General features: G+C 42.8%; 4 protein-coding genes across 4 annotated transcripts; 1 reads left to right on the top strand and 3 right to left on the bottom strand.

Annotated features, from left to right (window-relative positions):
• Positions 1 to 124: 124 nt before the first annotated feature.
• LOC103851573 (E3 ubiquitin-protein ligase RDUF2) lies at positions 125 to 1,511 on the bottom strand. The gene has a single exon (XM_009128444.3). The coding sequence runs from the start codon at positions 1,446 to 1,448 to the stop codon at positions 279 to 281; it is 1,170 nt and encodes a 389-aa protein (XP_009126692.1). The 5' UTR covers positions 1,449 to 1,511; the 3' UTR covers positions 125 to 278.
• A 493-nt stretch (positions 1,512 to 2,004) lies between these two features.
• Positions 2,005 to 3,049, top strand: LOC103851765. The gene is made up of 2 exons (XM_009128637.3): positions 2,005 to 2,242; positions 2,649 to 3,049. Exons 1-2 carry the CDS (start codon positions 2,128 to 2,130, stop codon positions 2,927 to 2,929), a joined length of 396 nt encoding a protein of 131 aa, XP_009126885.1. The 5' UTR covers positions 2,005 to 2,127; the 3' UTR covers positions 2,930 to 3,049.
• Positions 3,050 to 6,866: 3,817 nt separating this feature from the next.
• Positions 6,867 to 8,234, bottom strand: LOC103851571 (protein SENSITIVITY TO RED LIGHT REDUCED 1). Its single transcript, XM_009128442.3, has 2 exons — positions 8,011 to 8,234; positions 6,867 to 7,905 (listed from the first exon to the last, which is right to left on the bottom strand). Exon 2 carries the CDS (start codon positions 7,851 to 7,853, stop codon positions 7,038 to 7,040), a length of 816 nt encoding a protein of 271 aa, XP_009126690.1. The 5' UTR covers positions 7,854 to 7,905; positions 8,011 to 8,234; the 3' UTR covers positions 6,867 to 7,037.
• A 6,864-nt stretch (positions 8,235 to 15,098) lies between these two features.
• On the bottom strand, positions 15,099 to 17,207 carry LOC103851570 (UDP-glycosyltransferase 76E1-like). Its single transcript, XM_033283290.1, has 2 exons — positions 16,616 to 17,207; positions 15,099 to 16,136 (listed from the first exon to the last, which is right to left on the bottom strand). Exons 1-2 carry the CDS (start codon positions 17,148 to 17,150, stop codon positions 15,247 to 15,249), a joined length of 1,425 nt encoding a protein of 474 aa, XP_033139181.1. The 5' UTR covers positions 17,151 to 17,207; the 3' UTR covers positions 15,099 to 15,246.
• Between the last annotated feature and the right edge of the window lie 360 nt (positions 17,208 to 17,567).

The following is a 17,567-nucleotide window of genomic DNA, read 5'->3' as shown; positions in this document are numbered from 1 at the left end:
GTCTCTCAGCATCCGAGGAAAAATAAAGCTTAAACGACAAGCATTCTTTTTTACTTTCTCGGAAACCAAAACAGCCAAAATCTCGACGAAACTTTCGAGGAGACAAAAGCTAAAGCTAAACAAAAATATGAAAACTTGAATGATCATTGAGAAATTTTGATGTAATGTAACATACGAAGAATCAATCGAATTTTAAAAATAAAACTTGAGTTGCAATCTTTCTTCTGAACTCTTATATATATACACTCTCGAATAATAAACAAACAAACCATTATATATCAATGCAGAACTGAAGAACCTCTGTTACTTCTGTTCCTCCCAAAGTATCTCCTCAGCACTGAATTCGACCGATCCATAACCCTAGATTCCACTTCACTGTCCGAAGATGAAACAGCAGCAGAAGATGAATTAGACCCACGGTTTGGTCTCACTCTCCTCATCAACGACACCACTCCACGAACCATCCGTCTCAACCTCCCTCCCGACCCGGATCCACCACCGTTACTACCATCCGATTCAACAGCCCCGTTACCTCTAACCCACGAGATCCGTCTAGGCCCCTCGCTGTTACCCCCAAGCCCACCACCATCCATCTCCGTCAACACCACAGGCAACACTCTCTCCCCATCCCTCATCGCCGCGTTAAACCTCCCGACAGCAAACCCTCCTCCGGGGAGTCTCCATATCGTCATCCCCACGGCGTTATCACCCTCCTCGCTGCTCCCTTGTTGGTTAGACTCCGAAGGAATCTCGAATCTGCAGACCGGGCACGAGTTCCGAATCGATAGCCACGGCACGATGCAGTCCTCGTGGAAAATATGCTTACACGGCATCTCACGCGCCTCCGTCTCCGCCTCGAAAACCTCCGTGCACACCGCGCAGTTCGCCTCCGCGGTTATATGGCAATCGGAGATTTCGACTCTCGGCAAAGACTCAATCGCCGATTTCGACGCCGGCGGGTTCCCGGATCTGCCGAGTCCGCCACCCGCCGCCTCGATTTGACTCAGCTGCTCGAGCAACCGCTCGAATCCGGATCCCATCAGAATCTCGGATACTGAATCCGGAAGAGGTCTGAGACCCGATCCGGATCCGTCATCGTAGTAAAACTCGAAAGCGCGTCGGTCCCTAGCCGCGTCTCCGTCTTCTCCCTCGCCGGCGCCTCCTTGGAGAACGATGACGGGGTTAAAAGAGGGACGGCGACTGGATCTCCGCCGTCTAATCACGGATCTACGGCTGCTGTTGATCGATCTAACTTCGGCGGAAGCTGGGGAGGCTAATTCGGCGGCGGCGGCGGAGGAATCGGTGACTTCTTCGATGAATCCGCCGTCGCAGTGAGGGCAAGCGAGGCCCTCGGTGGTGCCGTGTTCAGCCCAGACGCTGACGAATCGCGTGCAGCTGTAACACCAATACGACGTCGTGGACGGAGTTGTAGGCGGCGTTGACGGCATCTTTTATAACCTTCTGACTTGGTGAGAGGATCTGAGAGAGAGAGGGGAATCGCTGACTAATAGTTAAATGAGAGAGATGAGAAAATGAAAACGTGGTTTTTAAAGCGGTCGTGGGAGCGGAATTAACGACGTTGGATTTAGACGGTAAGTAGACACGTGGTAAGTGTTTGACTGGGTAGAAGTCTAGAAGATAGCGGAGGTATTAACAGTCGTTATGTCTAGAGAAGGAACGTTCGAGGCGTCTGTAAGGTGTTTTGACCAAACGCTGAACGTTTTTTAAAGAAAATTCAAAAGTAGCGCCGTGTCCGCTGTTTGTGGGCCTTATGTGGAACCCATTTGATCTCCGTTTTTTCTGGGAAAAACCACCAGACGACATCGTTTCAGCCTGTGAATCATGACAGAAGCAAAAGTGTGCCGACTGCTTAATAATTATTTCACTTTTCCCTAGGGATGGCAATTGGGACCTTAGCCCGCGGGCTAAGCCCGTAAAGTCCCACTGCGGGGCGGGTTTGGGCTTAGATATCTTAGGCCCGAGATATTGCGGGTCTTGCGGGTTGGTCAATTTCGGGTATGGGCCAATGCGGGGCGGGTCGACGCGGGTTTGCGGGGCATTCGAGACCCGCGTGTCTTCTTCACCAGAGACGTTTGGTGTTCTGCTAACCGACGAAAAAGGTGAGAAATGGCGACTGTGGAGGCAATTCTGAACCTTCTCTTCCACTCGTCGACTAAGGTCACCACTGAGCCTTATCTTCATCACCTCTTCCTCGATCTACCACCATCTACCATCTATACAGGTATATGATTTCTTCCTCTCAGTAGACACGAGTTAAAGTTAAATCTTTGCATGTTATTTATATCACTCGCCATTCTATACTGTAATTAGATTACAAATTTACAATCTGCTACTAAGTTACAGTATTGAGTTCAAGAGTTCGTTTGGTTTGTTTGACTTGACTACTTGACTTGAAACATGATGGTTGTAGACTTTAGTGACAAGAAGTTATCAGTTTTAAAGTTTTACGGTTAATTGTTTAAAAGTTTTACTGTTAATTGTCATTTGTCTTATAAGTTGCTTGATGATGATGGTTATAAAAAACTCGTAACTTGTGAGAGGTATGCACCCATTGTATACCACTTGTTTGGTCTCATTAAAAAGCTTGACAACCAACCTTCTTATCTTTTTTTTTTTAATGTCACTAGATGTGCTGAGAAGCTTTACTACAAAATTAGACACACATGAACCACCACCACACGAGTCAAGCAACAACAAAGAAATGAGGACAGCATTTTCACTACCCGCGGGCCGGACCGCAAAGTCCTATATAGCAAGCGGGGCGGGTTTGGGTAGAGGTTTGGGAACCGCGGGTTACGGCGGGCTGACCCGCAAAGATCCGCCAGAGATAGAGACCGCAGCGGGGCGGGCCACGGCGGGGCGGGTTGTCCCAATTGCCATTCCTACTTTTCCCCTTTTTATAACTTAAACTAGTGGTATTCCGGCGCTGCGCGCCGGGTTCGTATATTTTATTCTCTAATGATTTTGAAATTATTTTTAGGTTCCATTTGATAGTTGTTGTGATGCAGTATATTATTTTGTTTCGAAATTGGTTAGGTTAAAAAGAAATAGCATATGTGGTTTCACTAATTGATTCAATAAAAATAGAGTAAATAATTGATAATTACATCAAAATAAATATAGTTAAACTTCAAATATAAAATAAAATTGATGTTCCAAAAGGAAACATGTAATGGCAAGTGCATAGTTTTGTAATTATTTTTGCTTGAATGAAGATAATAAATTTTTTCATCCTCGTAACAATTGTAAAGTAAAAATTATCTTGATTTAATAATTTTTGTATATTTTTATAATATGTTAGATATATTTGGAGTTAAGTTTTTGGTACCATATGCTTTTCATGTAGTTAAAAAATAGAAATAGAGTAAATAAACTAAAGGGATTTGATATGGAAAGCAAATATTTTTTGTGCATTTGAAAGCGATTACTATTGACCTAACTGTATCAATTTCAATGTTTTTTCTTCTCTAATAGTATTACAAAAATATAACACATCAAAAATAAAAAGACGGATTTTCCAAACTCTTATTTGCAGTTTGGCATGTTGCTTAGTAATGAAATGGAAGCCATTTGGATTCCCAAGGTTCATTGCAGCGAACTCGACGACTATCGGCTACTCTTCATGAATTTTATATTTCTTGCTACTCAAGCTAACTATCTGGGGGAAACAGCCAGATGACTAATATGACTCGGATCGATTTCGGTCTTGAAGAAACTTTCTAACAATCACAGAACATATTTGAATAATCTCAATCACTAAATTCGGAATCGAAAAAAACATGTGAATTTCAGGTCATGTTGAAATTTTATTACCTCCAACAGAGTAATTAACGCTTTCTATCATCACGCCATTTTAGAATATACATGCTGTCCTCCACTTGCCTACAAAAGCAACATAAATATATTTATGTTGCCATTTAGCGAATGATGCAACTAAATCAACTATTTACATGTTGTTTCTATTGTAACTAACCTTGCTGACAAGAGTAACCAATTCATATGAAGAGTAACAAAAATGGAAATTCACGAATCACGAAGATAACAAAATGAATACTCAGCAAGCCAAAGAATGCTAACGCTTTTGGCTAACCAACTCCAGATTTGATTCAAAAAATGGAATTAGTAGCCAAAGATGAAATCGACGGAAAAATATTAACGTAATAACTGAACAATTGGCATGCTTTGTGGAGAAGATCTAACAAAGACGTAGCTTTCATTTTTCCATTCTGTCCCGTTCTTCAATAGATCCATTAATTTCACAACTGCACCGTGTTGTACTGAGACCAGTGTCTCATTGTCTCTCTTACAGAGCGGAAGCAATATAAATGCTGCCTTGTCTCAGTTTCTAGCTTGACTATCTTAGCGTGAGTATCTAGGCTTCATCAACACTTAGCATCTTCACCAATGCATCAGCTATATTAGCTATAATTGCTCTAACCAATTTTTCCATGATCAATAGATTGAACAATGCTCACTGAATCTTTCCCTTTTGCGGATCCGTTCTCGAGAAGCTCCAGTTAAGCAAGTATGCACCGCCTATTATGATCGTGTTCTCCTCGGCTAGCGAGAGTGTAAAGAGTGTCACTTTTGTGTTTTCTCTTGCTTCCATGGTTCCCATCTCTAAGGGAAAAAGAACAGATTTCAGAAGCAGCGTTCCAATGACATGTATCTGCACCTGCCGCTCATGTAACCAGACGGTTGCTCAATGTTTTATTTAATGCCTCACCCAGAGACAGAGCTTCTCGAAATTCCTTCTCAACCTAACCAGTAAGCTGTCTTGTCGGAGCTAAAACCAAACAAAGAGGGTGTTGGTGAGTTTGGTTCTCTTGCTGATCTCTTGTTTCTTCTCTTCTTATGCATTGGTTGATTTGTACACCTTAAATCTGTGCAGCAGCTCTCTTCGGCGAAGTGTTCATCACTGGCTTCAGACCTAGGGACTTAGGGTACACAATATCATCTTGTGAATCAGCATTTTGAAGCTTTCAGAGCCTGCATAATACAAACATAATCAAGAACCAAACTACATATATCCATATAAACACACAACTTGAGATAAGTTTTTGTCCAACCAAAACCAACTGGATTTAAGGTGACCAAACACTTTTAACATTATCTTTGTCCCGACCAATTGTATAAGAAAAAGCAAACATGTAAATCCTCCATGACATTCAGGTAAGCATCTTTCAGATCAACAGCCGCAATCCCAGTAGGATATTTCATAACCAGTCCGAGAAGCTAATTCTTATCTTTGACATCATGCTTAGCATATGACAGCAACAGTATTGTTGTTCAAAAAGAGAAAAAAAACTTTAATCAAACGTAAAGTAAGTTTATACCTTGTAAGAGAACCTCCTCTCCTCATAGTACACTATGGCATTATTCCTCAGACTATCAAGAGCAGCCTTGTTGACAAGCATAATAACATAACAGTTTTCAGTTTATTGATCTGCTGTAATGGTTTGCCTTGTCTGCAAGAACCAAATCAAATTCAACTTCACATATATGAATGATATAAAATTATCACAGACAATAGGTTAAAGAAAGAAGCCAAACCTCAAATAAGGGTTCAATGACACGTTTGATATGAGCACCAACAGGACCTTATCTTATGATGTTGATAAACTGAAGCGCTCGATGTCATCGGAGAACTTTACATGAGGTGCAGGCACCAGTTACACAAACCAACGCCGATCACCATCACCGCCAAGTGATGTCCTCCTTCCTCAGCCACCAAGTGATTTCCTTCCGCCGCCATTAATGGCTGAAGCTGCCTCTATGGAAATTATCTTCAGATCTTCAATGGTGGCGCAGCTCTTACACGTATTACCCATCATCCCTATGCTTTCCTTCTCTTCTGCACTTGCTGATATGCTTCCTCTTATGGAAGAAACCGACCCGGAGAGGCCGTTATGCCCTTATGAATCATGGCGGAGAAAACATGAACCGAATGAATGGTATTGAAACTGTGAGGATGAATTTTAAGGGATAAGGCCATACCTTTTTATAGGTTGAGATCCAAGAGAAGAGGGATAAGACTCATTGATTGAGTGATTGTGGTTTGCAGTGGGTCGCAAGAGTTAAGATCTCCTTAGGTTGAATCAATGCGGCTTGTAACGTATGTGAGGAGAAGAAGCCACGAAAATACGAAGCAACAGTCATAGACGCACCGATTACGGACAAAGGGACGTCTCTGAGAATCTCAGAAGCTCTATTAACGGTTAAGCTTCTTCGGATTTCGCAGGAGGCAAGAAACCCCAGCAAGGAATGTGGGCTTCACTGCCTCTCTCTATTGGGCCCAATAAATCATCAACAACCGGGAAAAAAGAAGCAAAACACGTCTGAAGGTTTAGAGTTTTGACACGTGTTGGCAATTGCCCCTCCCTCCATGCTGACGTGGCGCAAGGAGGTGAGAGCATATGTATAAGATGCTGTATTTTACGTTTGTTAAATAAAACAATTTGTGGTTGACAAAAAAAAAAGTAAAAACAATTTGTGACATGTTATAATGTTTGGCAAAGAGGTGGAAGGTGGGAGTCTTTAGAAAATTCGATTTCTTACACGTTGATGGCTCAATAAACTGATAGAATACATTATCTAAACCAACTCGTATCTATATATGCTTTGACTAATTGATAATAGTATGTAGGTGCTAAGTTGATAAAAATAGATTATACATACACGAAAACTTTTGTGATTGTCTTTTTATTATTAAAATTAAAGAAAGACTGATATTGCTCAACTACCTTTTGTCTTTGTCTCCTTTCATTTGTTGGCAACTAATGAAAACAGACAAATTGCAATTACACCAACTGATTACCACAACTTGGAGTCACAACAAACACAAATCCAAACCAAGAAGATCAACTTAGCTGTGAGAACTAAATACAACATGTTAATTTATGATAACATATTCACTGTTTCAAGCAAATGATAAAGTCAACAACTTCAATGGCAAAACTTATGCAGGAAGAGGATAAGACAAAACAAAGACCTGACAAAATGCAAAAAACAATGATCTATAATCCCTCTGAAACCAACAATGGCAGCTCCGAGTCTAAACAGGAGCTGAAAAAATGCCAGCTTGAATCATGGAACGCTGGAAAATAATCATCAGATACCATCTCAATAGCAAACTCACTAGTGATTCTTCGTGCAGCTATGATCCGTTTGGTGGCAAGGATGACTTCCGGGTCTAACATCACCTGCTCCTCATACATCTGAAAGCTGTTCCCAAACAATGCGATTCTCGACAACCTATCCATCCTCCAGTTTGCTTGCAACAGGTTATTGTACAGATTGGCCTCACAGTGTGGCATAAAGAAAAGAGTAGGCTTCAAAGCTTCCCTACGAGCTTGCTCGTTCACAGACAAAACAGTGCATCCAAACGATTCTAAGACACTAGATTCAGTCACCGAGAGGACTGGATCGAATACTTCAATGTTACCAACCCAATCAAACTCCCTCTTCATCAAGATTGCAATGCTGAGCTGAAACCTAGGAGATTCGTAAGACTCGATGCTTCCTATACCATACATCACCATCTGAAGCTGTGTTTCTGTTCCCAACACGAGGCGGAACTGGTCCGAAACCTCGGGACATTTGAGCTGTTCCAAGAATGTTGTGTAGAATTTTGAGCTCTCTACTTTCTTGATAGAGTTTTCCATCTTCAGCTTCACTCTTGCTTGCCTTTGAGGATCGATCTCAAGATCATCTGACTTCCATAGCTTCTCTTCTTCTTCTTCCTGAATCTTAGGTTTAGGTTTTCTTCTCACCTGTCTTCGTTTACTAGGTAAGACCACTGTCCACTCACCATCACTAGTGTTTTTAACCATTGCTACTTAACACAAGCCTCCTAAATTAGGGTTTCTGCAACGATTCCATTACCTAAACATCACAATGAATGTTTCTACGATTAGATCTGAAGGGATCAACTACATTTATCAATTTCTTTGTTTAATTACGATCTGTCTAATTTGAGATAAGACTTACGATTAGAAACGAAACCAAAAGAGGGAGATCGAAGAAGCTTGGAATACGAGGCACACGGGTGGACTCAGTGACGCATTGGGGGTGACTTTGGTGCTTCCGAGTCCTGCAGCGATGGGAAGCCGGCGAGCGACTCGTAGGCGAAGATATGGTAGAAAGATATTCGGGTGGATGTAAATCAAATGGGCTTATTTACGGCCCATTAAGAGACTAGGGTCTTGATTGTTTGCTAAAGTTTGTAGAAATGAGACTTGTCTTCATATAAATAACAGAGTTTGGTTAATTATTTGCTGATGAAAAGTAGCAATTTGTAATAGAAACACAACATACCTCAGTGATGGTGCTCAATAGTAAAATCCGTATATGATGCAGTAGAATAAGTTGGGATCCATGATCACCACCTCTCCATCAGTTGTCGGTGCTGGCGTGAATAACAAGTTAACTGAACTAAAAGGTCTATGGCTTATTGTGCCCTTACTGCTTATTTACTCGGTTGTTAGGTGTAGACTCTTCTGATCATAAACGGATCTATTAATCGAAATCACTAGTCGTCTTGAGCTAGTTTCTCAAGTTTACCACACAAATAATTCAAATTTTCTAGAAAATGAAGCCTTTTCTGAATTCAATAGTTTTATACTGATCCCATTTACATAAGGCAAAGAGCTTCTTTGCTTATGACTTGTAGACATCTGAAATTCAAGACAACGTCTCATGTGTTGTTCAACGTGTTAGTTGTTTCTTTCTTTGGATAATGAAAACAATATCAGATGGTCAGATAAGAGTTTTTTTTAAAAAAAAATTGCGTTGACTAACATTTGTTTAATTTATCATTGAATCATCTGATTATTTTTCTAAAGATAGAAAACCATCAAATCTTGTAAAGGTGTTTTTTATTAGAGTTAAGCAGCCATTCTATTGACACTTTTCTCTTACCTAAGCAATAATATCCTTTGCTTATGTTGGAGGGCCACACACCAATAAACTCCCAACCAGAGGAAGAAAGTGACATTATAACAATAAGTGAATGCACTATGTTTTCCTTCTCTTTGTCCACAAATAGTTAGTTGTCTTTCTTTTTGTTATTAAAAATTTAGTTGGTTTAGCCATTAATGTCTCATTTCCACAATAAGTTATTTTCACCTCATATACTTACATTAAAAGTAGCAAGAATCTCAGATTGATTCGACATAGATTCCTTCTATCAAGAACCAGGTTCATATCTAAACTCAATCATCCACTATTTCTTCTGAAGATTCTTCAGTGTAGGAATCTTAATTTATTGGATCAAACCAACAATAATTTTCAGAGATAGGTATGGTGCAAATTTCTATGAGCTAGTAATGTTGCTATGTGAACTTGATGATTGTCACAATGTCATTTACAGAGAGGCTTGACGCTAAGAGGACATGATCTTCTCTTCATACTCAGAGTATGAGAGCACCATTATCAATGGTATGAGGAAGGAGTTCTCATAAATGGATTAGTTGCAACTAATCCATTTTTGAGAACTCCTTCCTCATACTATTGATGGAGTTGTTCTGATACTCTTTCCTTTTACCATTAGCAAGCTCAGAGCAGCTTTAACAAAAAACATGATCTTCATGGTAGATGATGACACATGCAACAACTGACTCTAACTGACCTTGAAACTTCCCCTCACAGTCTTTGTTGATCTTCATCAGAAACCATACCGGCCCTATCTGATAGGATACAAGAAAACTCGCTAGTTGACGTTGAAGTGGCGCCAAAGAGATCAACACGACCACGTAAGCCAAACAGCAAATATCTTTAAAAAGATATATCTTTTATTTAGTTTGTTTCAGTTGTTAAATAAGGGGAACGCTTCTTACGTAACGTTCTCCACCTTTCCCATGTTTCCTGCATTATAGGAGTCAATGACTCCATCTCTTGTTTCTGTTATTTGCTTCCTGTACTTTCCTATTTAAAGAAATGAAAAGACAAAAAGAGGTAGACTTATCTACCCAAAATTACTTGTGTTCTTGTTACTTATGATCAACATTGGTATCTCTTGGCAAGGGACCTATCAGTGGTATCAGAGCTCGTTTTCTTTTTCTTGTTGACGGCATTTCCAGGAATCAACGTTCAGCAAGATAACCAAATTTTTTTTTTCCAACACTTCCACCCCCACTCATTCACAATTCCGCCTCGCACCACAAAAAACTCACAAAAAAGCAAGGCTGTGGCTCAAAATCTACGGAACGAGACCATGGCCAACAACCGCGAACGACTTGAGGATCTCGAATCAAGCATGGGAATGGTTCAAGATGAACTCCTCAAACTAACAACCGGCATCAACGATAGGATTCGGGGTCTGGAGAATTCCTTTCACCAAACGATGGCTGACTCCATAAAGGAAATGCGAGAGCTTTTCATTGGCCCTCGCGAAACCGGATCAAGCTCGTCACAAGTTCCACCCAATCACGATACGGCCCCTCCACACCATAACCGCCCCGACAATGTCAATCCTTTCGCCCCTCCTCACCAAAATCGACGTGTTAAGCTCGAACTTCCAAAGTTCAGAGACGGCGACCCGACAGAATGGCTCACCAAAGCATCTCAATATTTTGCTTATCATGAGATCACGGGCAACCAGCGAGTAAGTTTCGCCTCCTACCATCTTACGGAGGAAGCCAACGAATGGTGGCAGGCGACTGTACGTGCACTCGGCGTTGATCAGATTCTTATCACGTGGGAAACATTTGAAAGTGAGTTGTGGACTCGGTTTGGTCCGACTCGTAGTACAAACTTTCACGAGGAGCTATCTAAAATACGCCAGACAGGGACGTTCCGCGATTACCAGCGAGCTTTCGAAAGACTACGCAACAAAGTAACAAACTGGTCCGAAGAAGCACTTGTCGGTACTTTCCTCGGGGGACTCCATCACACCATAGCTGATGATGTGCGTATGTTCCAGCCAAAGACACTACAGGAGGTCATCAACTTGGCTAGAATGAAAGACGATCAGTTGCAGAAACAAAAACGTTTCACTCCGCGGAACCAATCCTTCTCAACGCCAAACCCCCGACCCTCCGCCGCACCAACCACAACACCACAATCCGTACAAACGCCTCGCAAACTCAGTTGGGAAGAGATGAGGAGAAAACGCAGTCTAGGCCTCTGTTTTAGCTGCGACGAGAAGTACTCACCAGGCCACAAGTGCGCTAACCCCCAAATATTCATCATGGAAGGAATCGAAGATGCAGATTCTGATGAAACAGACACTGAGGAAGACAATTCCACGCCCGAGATCACCCTCAACGCCCTCACCGGATGGGATTCTCCCACCACAACGCGCCTCCTCGCCGTCGTCAAGAACCACAACCTCCACGCTCTTGTGGATAGTGGCTCTACACACAATTTCATCAGTGAAAAAATTGCCTCCGAATTACAGTTACCAGAGACGATAACCAAACCGTTTGATGTTCGTGTCGCTAATGGAACTCCACTTCGCTGTCGCCGGAAATTTGATGCTGTCACAGTCAAGATCGGCGGTGCTCAGTTCCAAATAACTCTCTACGCTCTTCCTTTAGTGGGCCTCGACTTGGTACTGGGAATCCAATGGCTACAGCGTCTTGGGCCCGTACATACGGATTGGAAAGCCCAAACATTGAAGTTCGATTGGGAAGGAGAAACCCATATTCTAACTGGGCTTCCACAAAACACAATCAGGCCCACGACAAAAGAGGAAATTGAGAAAGAAGCCCGTCAAGGTCATCTTCTCTTTGCGCTATGTTCATCGGAGAACTCTTCCACACCGAAGGAACTCAACGACGATATACGTTTGCTCTTGGATGAATTCGATGGAATTTTTCAGACTCCAGAGGGCCTCCCTCCCCTCCGCGACATCGAGCACAGCATTACCCTCAAGGAAGGCACCGATCCCATCAACGTCCGACCCTATCGCTACGCATATTTCCAGAAAGACGAGATCGAGCGACAGGTCACTGAGATGCTTAAAGCAGGCATAATCCGAACCAGTTCCAGTCCCTTCTCCTCCCCTGTACTCCTAGTAAAGAAGAAAGACGGATCATGGAGGTTCTGTACCGATTACAGAGCGCTAAATTCTGCTACCATCAAAGATCGTTTTCCAATTCCTACGGTAGAGGATATGCTCGACGAACTACACGGTTCTGCCTACTTCACTAAACTGGATCTTACCGCCGGCTTCCACCAGGTCCGCATGAGCTCTTCCGACATCCACAAAACGGCGTTTCGAACTCATCACGGTCATTTCGAATATCTCGTTATGCCTTTTGGCCTCTGCAACGCACCATCGACCTTCCAAGCACTCATGAACGACATATTCAGGCCATACATGCGCAAGTTCGTGCTCGTCTTCTTCGACGACATACTTGTTTACAGCCCAACGTGGGAAGCACACCTGCGGCACGTTCGCGAGGTACTGAGCTTAATCCAACATCACAAACTTTCTGTTAAATTTAAGAAATGTGAATTTGGGAAGCGAGAGCTCGAGTATCTAGGCCACATTATCTCCAACACCGGCGTCACAGTGGACCAGTCTAAGGTACAAGCGATGACAGATTGGCCAGTTCCCACATCCGTCACTGATCTACGCGGCTTTCTTGGCCTAACCGGTTACTACCGCAAGTTTGTACGTGACTATGGGCTGATCGCAAGACCACTTACCAACCTCCTTCGCAAAGGCAAATTCACATGGAGCTCTGAAGCTGACGTCGCCTTCAACAAATTGAAAGAGGCATTATCGTCTACCCCAACGTTGGCTCTTCCTGACTTCACCAAACATTTTGTGATCGAGACTGACGCATCAGGCGATGGGATTGGTGCAGTTCTTTCTCAGAACGGGCAGCCAATTGCTTTTATGAGTCGGTCTTTGGGTGTTACAAAGAAAGCATGGTCAACGTATGCACGGGAGATGTTGGCAATTATCATCGCTATTCGCACTTGGAGGCCTTATCTATTGGGGCGTAAATTCACTATCCAGACAGACCAGAGAAGCCTACGCTATATGCTGGAGCAGCGCATCCTTACACCGGAGCAGCAGAAGTGGATGTCTAAACTCGTCGGGTATGATTATGACATTGTTTACAAGCCAGGAAAAACTAACTCTGCAGCGGATGCTTTATCTCGCGTACAAGATAGCCCTGTCTTGGCAGCAATATCAGTCCCACAAACATCTATCTGGACCGATCTCCGGGCAATGACATCCTCCGACCCTTACCTCCTCCGCATTGGCACCGCAGCAACAGAGAAACCGGGACAACCGTACTCTTGGAAAGATGGACTACTCTGTTACAACAATAGAGTTGTTATTCCGCCAGGTTCCTCTCTTATCAGGCAACTCTTATTTGAGCATCACGATACAGCATTGGGTGGTCATCCCGGTGTCTTGCGTACATTCAAAAGACTCTCTCACCACTTCTATTGGCCCTCGATGCACAAGACAGTAGTCGACTACATCTCTCACTGTGATACTTGCCAGCGCGCCAAGTCACAAACGATGTCACCAGCCGGCCTCCTTCAGCCACTTCCTGTTCCCGAACAGCTTTGGGAAGACATCTCCATGGACTTCGTCGACGGTTTGCCCCGTTCTGGTTCTTTCACATCAATCATGGTGGTCGTCGACAGACTCAGTAAGTCAGCCCACCTCATTCCACTATCTCACCCCTACACTGCTTCTATCGTTGCTACACAGTTCATCGCCAACATTGTCAAACTACACGGACTGCCTCGGACAATACTCAGCGATCGAGACCCGATCTTCCTCAGCCACTTCTGGAAAGAATTATGGCGACTCTCAGGTACTACACTTCAGATGTCTACCGCCTACCACCCTCAGACCGACGGCCAGACAGAGGTGGTGAATCGTTGCATTGAGCAGTATCTTCGCTGCTTTGTCCAGCAACGGCCAACGCACTGGAGCTCATTCATTCCATGGGCTGAATATTGGTACAACACCACCTTCCACTCCAGCACCGGTACAACCCCTTTTCAGGCTCTCTACGGTCGCCCTCCCCCTGCTATACCACGGTATGAACTTGGCTCAACTCTTGTTGGTGAGATTGATGAACAATTACAGCATAGGGACGAGCTTCTCGATGAGCTCAAACATCACCTCGAAGCCTCGAACAACAGAATGAAACAACTCGCCGATGCACGCCGCAGAGACATCGAGTTCGAGATAGGAGATTGGGTTTTCTTGCGACTCCAACCGTACCGTCAGAAAACTGTTCTCCGCCGTTCCTCGCAAAAGCTCTCCCACCGCTACTTTGGACCGTTTAGAGTTGAAGCTCGAATTGGCCAAGTTGCTTACCGACTCGCTCTTCCTTCCACCGCTCGAATCCACAACGTCTTCCATGTCTCCTTACTGAAGAAACGTGTTGGTAGTGACGAACCCGTTTCAGTTCCATTACCACCATTGAAGGAATCTGGTCTCTTACGCCTCACTCCCGCAAAGGTCCTGCAACAACGCACAAGTCAAAAAAATGGAAAGGAGCTGACAGAGTTACTAATTCAATGGGTTGACTTGCCTGCTACGGAAGCTACTTGGGAGGACAAGCAACAGATTACTACCAGTTTCCCGACATTTCACATGAACCTTGAGGACAAGGTTCTTTTTGAGGATGGGAGTGTTGATAGGATACAAGAAGACTCGCTAGTTGACGTTGAAGTGGCGCCAAAGAGATCAACACGACCACGTAAGCCAAACAGCAAATATCTTTAAAAAGATATATCTTTTATTTAGTTTGTTTCAGTTGTTAAATAAGGGGAACGCTTCTTACGTAACGTTCTCCACCTTTCCCATGTTTCCTGCATTATAGGAGTCAATGACTCCATCTCTTGTTTCTGTTATTTGCTTCCTGTACTTTCCTATTTAAAGAAATGAAAAGACAAAAAGAGGTAGACTTATCTACCCAAAATTACTTGTGTTCTTGTTACTTGTGATCAACATTGGTATCTCTTGGCAAGGGACCTATCACTATCCGATTTAGTTGAATTGTTTGGTTTGGTGGCAAAGTGAAAATAACTTTAGTAACCAAATGAGTTCAAAATATTGAACTCTGTTTCAGCAACTGTAATGGAGAAGCTCAAGCCTTTCAACTCTTTTATTTACGGATAACTGACAAATCATTACACTTCAAATAAAAAACGTCCTCTCTTTTTTTTCTTTATGCCATTTGATACATAATGCTAAATGAACCTCTTCTGATACACTTCTGACTATGAACATAAATTATCTCATTGCTGCATGAAATTCTTCGTTTTCAAGGAATTAACAAAGTTGTCTAATGAGCTGCATGAGGAACCTCCACTTTTAACAGAGGCTTCCAGCTTCTCTTTCAAATCAACAACACTCTTCCTCATCTCTGCTCCTACTTCATCCACAAGCAACCTCTTCACAGCTCTCTCCACAGCTTCTTTCTCCAGCTCTCCCTCCATCTGAACCCCATTTCTCCAAGTACTCTCTAAGTACCTCGCATTCACTTTCTGGTCACCTGTAAAAGGCCTACAGATCATTGGAACACCTTCCCCAATGCTCTCTAGCGTCGAGTTCCATCCACAGTGACTCCAAAACCCTCCTACAGCAGGATGTCTGAGAACTTCCATCTGCGGCGCCCATTTCACAATGTAACCTCTCTCTGAAACCAACTTGCTGAACTCCTCCGGTAAGGACTCTGTCCACTCCGAGGGAGGAATGGAACCGGGTCTGATCACCCACAAGAAAGGTTGGTTGCTATTACTCAACCCCCAAGCCATCTCCAAGGCGTCTTTGGTTTCCATTAGAGCTAAGCTTCCCAAGCTTATGTATATAACTGATCTTGGCTTCTGCATGTTCAACCACTCGATGCAGCTTCTGTCCTCTTCAAGCAAACTAGATGGTGCAAAAGCTGCAATGTGAAGCGGACCAATGGGATATACCGGAACTTGTAGTTCTTGTTGCAACCGTGCCAAAGACGAGCTCTCTAGGCAGCTTGCTGAGTTGATGATAACAGCGGAAGCTGTTCCAGTGTTGACGGTTTCACTGTAAACCCTGAGCATACTCTCTATTGGCCCAAATGCTGAAGTTGGTAGATCCTTGTACCTTAGAGGATGCAACCCTGGAAACAGCTTGTCTTGCATTTCAACATCTGCATAGTACACAAAACCAAACAGCATTTAGACTGGTCTTAATGGATTTTAAAACGAAGGTATAAAGTAGGCATGCGGTTCGGTTTTTTTGGTTCCATTATTTTTGGTTCGGCCACAATTCTACTGAAATGAACCAAAAATAAAATTGGTTCGGTTCGGTTTTCAGTTTTATAATTTTTTTCCAGAAATAAGCTATTGTTGGGATTTATGTAAGATTTTGATATAATTATTTAAAATATTAGGATAATTTTGTTTTTTCTTTTAAATTCAGTTATTTTTGGTTAGTTCAGTTATTTCGGTTAATTTTAGTTAATTTTGTTTTTTTTTTTCTAAATCGCAAACTAACCGAAAACCTAATTATTTTTCAAAATAATACCGAACTAAATCGTAACCAGACTGAAAGTTGAAAATTTATGTTTGGTCCGGTTCGGACAAAGTCCGCAGGCCTAGTACTAAAAAGGCTAAGAATCTTGGTTACCTTTCATGTCGATCAAGAACTTCTCTGCGTTGACTTTGGCTAAAACAGAGCGGCAGAGAAAGGCAGTAGCACTTGTAGTACTGAAGACAACACTAGGAATTTGAAACTCCATAGCTGCAGCTTTCGAGAAATGCATGTACTCATCATAGACGACACAAACAACCTCATCATGGTCACCTTGTTCCTTCAGCAGTTGACCTAAACATTGCTTAAAAGTCGCCTCACAGATTTGATTGAGCTTCATCAAAAACTGGAGTGGACCGAGGTTTTTGAGATCAGACTCGGTTAAACTGCCTGGGATGGTGAGAAAGTGAAAATCAGAGAAGTCTTTGGAAGAGGTAACTCGATTATACTGTGTCTGAACAACAGTGATGGAGAAGCCTTTGGAGTGGAGGGCTTTTCCGAGTTGCATAATGGGAGTGACATGACCTTGTGCTGGAACTGGAACTAAAACAATCCTTCTCTTCACTCGCTTTTCTTCCTCCATTCTTTTACCTTGATCTGGTCTGAATCTGATATGTAGGTCGAGAGACATTCGCTGTTCCTCTGGTCTGAAGATTTTATTTCTTTATTCATAACTACAAAGAAATCGAAGGCTTTAAATTCATAACCAGGACCAGGACCAGCACATTGCACAAACACGTGGCCGTGGCTGGACTTTCAGTTAAAGGTTTACTTTGTCTTTTTATTACAAGTCTATATACGAAAATAATAGCCAACAAACTTTCCCAACTACCATCATTGGCGTACAAACTGAACAGAAGCAATCACCATTCCCTGAGTTCTCTGGTTCGAGCTCTGCTAACTGCTCTGCTGCAACCCTTGCAAGACCAATGCTCCTATGATTCATTCCTACACGCACCTAACGAAGGGCCCCACACAAAAAAAATCTAGCTGCATTAGCATTAGTCTTGATCATATCATAGGCTTCAACAAGCTTCCCTGCTCGGCC

The sequence above is a fragment of the Brassica rapa genome, chromosome A02 (genome assembly GCF_000309985.2).
Source record: "Brassica rapa cultivar Chiifu-401-42 chromosome A02, CAAS_Brap_v3.01, whole genome shotgun sequence".
NCBI classification, from domain to species: domain Eukaryota; kingdom Viridiplantae; phylum Streptophyta; class Magnoliopsida; order Brassicales; family Brassicaceae; genus Brassica; species Brassica rapa.
Note: the sequence above shows the minus strand (reverse complement) of the source record. Positions and strands in the feature narration are given on the sequence as shown.

Bases quoted from the DNA above. Each gene is read 5' to 3' on its own strand.
- LOC103851573 (XM_009128444.3), bottom strand. From the start codon at position 1,448: ATGCCGTCAACGCCGCCTACAACTCCGTCCACGACGTCGTATTGGTGT.
- LOC103851765 (XM_009128637.3), top strand. From the start codon at position 2,128: ATGGCGACTGTGGAGGCAATTCTGAACCTTCTCTTCCACTCGTCGACT. The intron at 2,243-2,648 runs GTATATGATTTC...TAATGTCACTAG, and splicing joins ACCATCTACCATCTATACAG to ATGTGCTGAGAAGCTTTACT.
- LOC103851571 (XM_009128442.3), bottom strand. From the start codon at position 7,853: ATGGTTAAAAACACTAGTGATGGTGAGTGGACAGTGGTCTTACCTAGT.
- LOC103851570 (XM_033283290.1), bottom strand. From the start codon at position 17,150: ATGTCTCTCGACCTACATATCAGATTCAGACCAGATCAAGGTAAAAGA. The intron at 16,137-16,615 runs GTAACCAAGATT...TGTACTATGCAG, and splicing joins GTTCTTGATCGACATGAAAG to ATGTTGAAATGCAAGACAAG.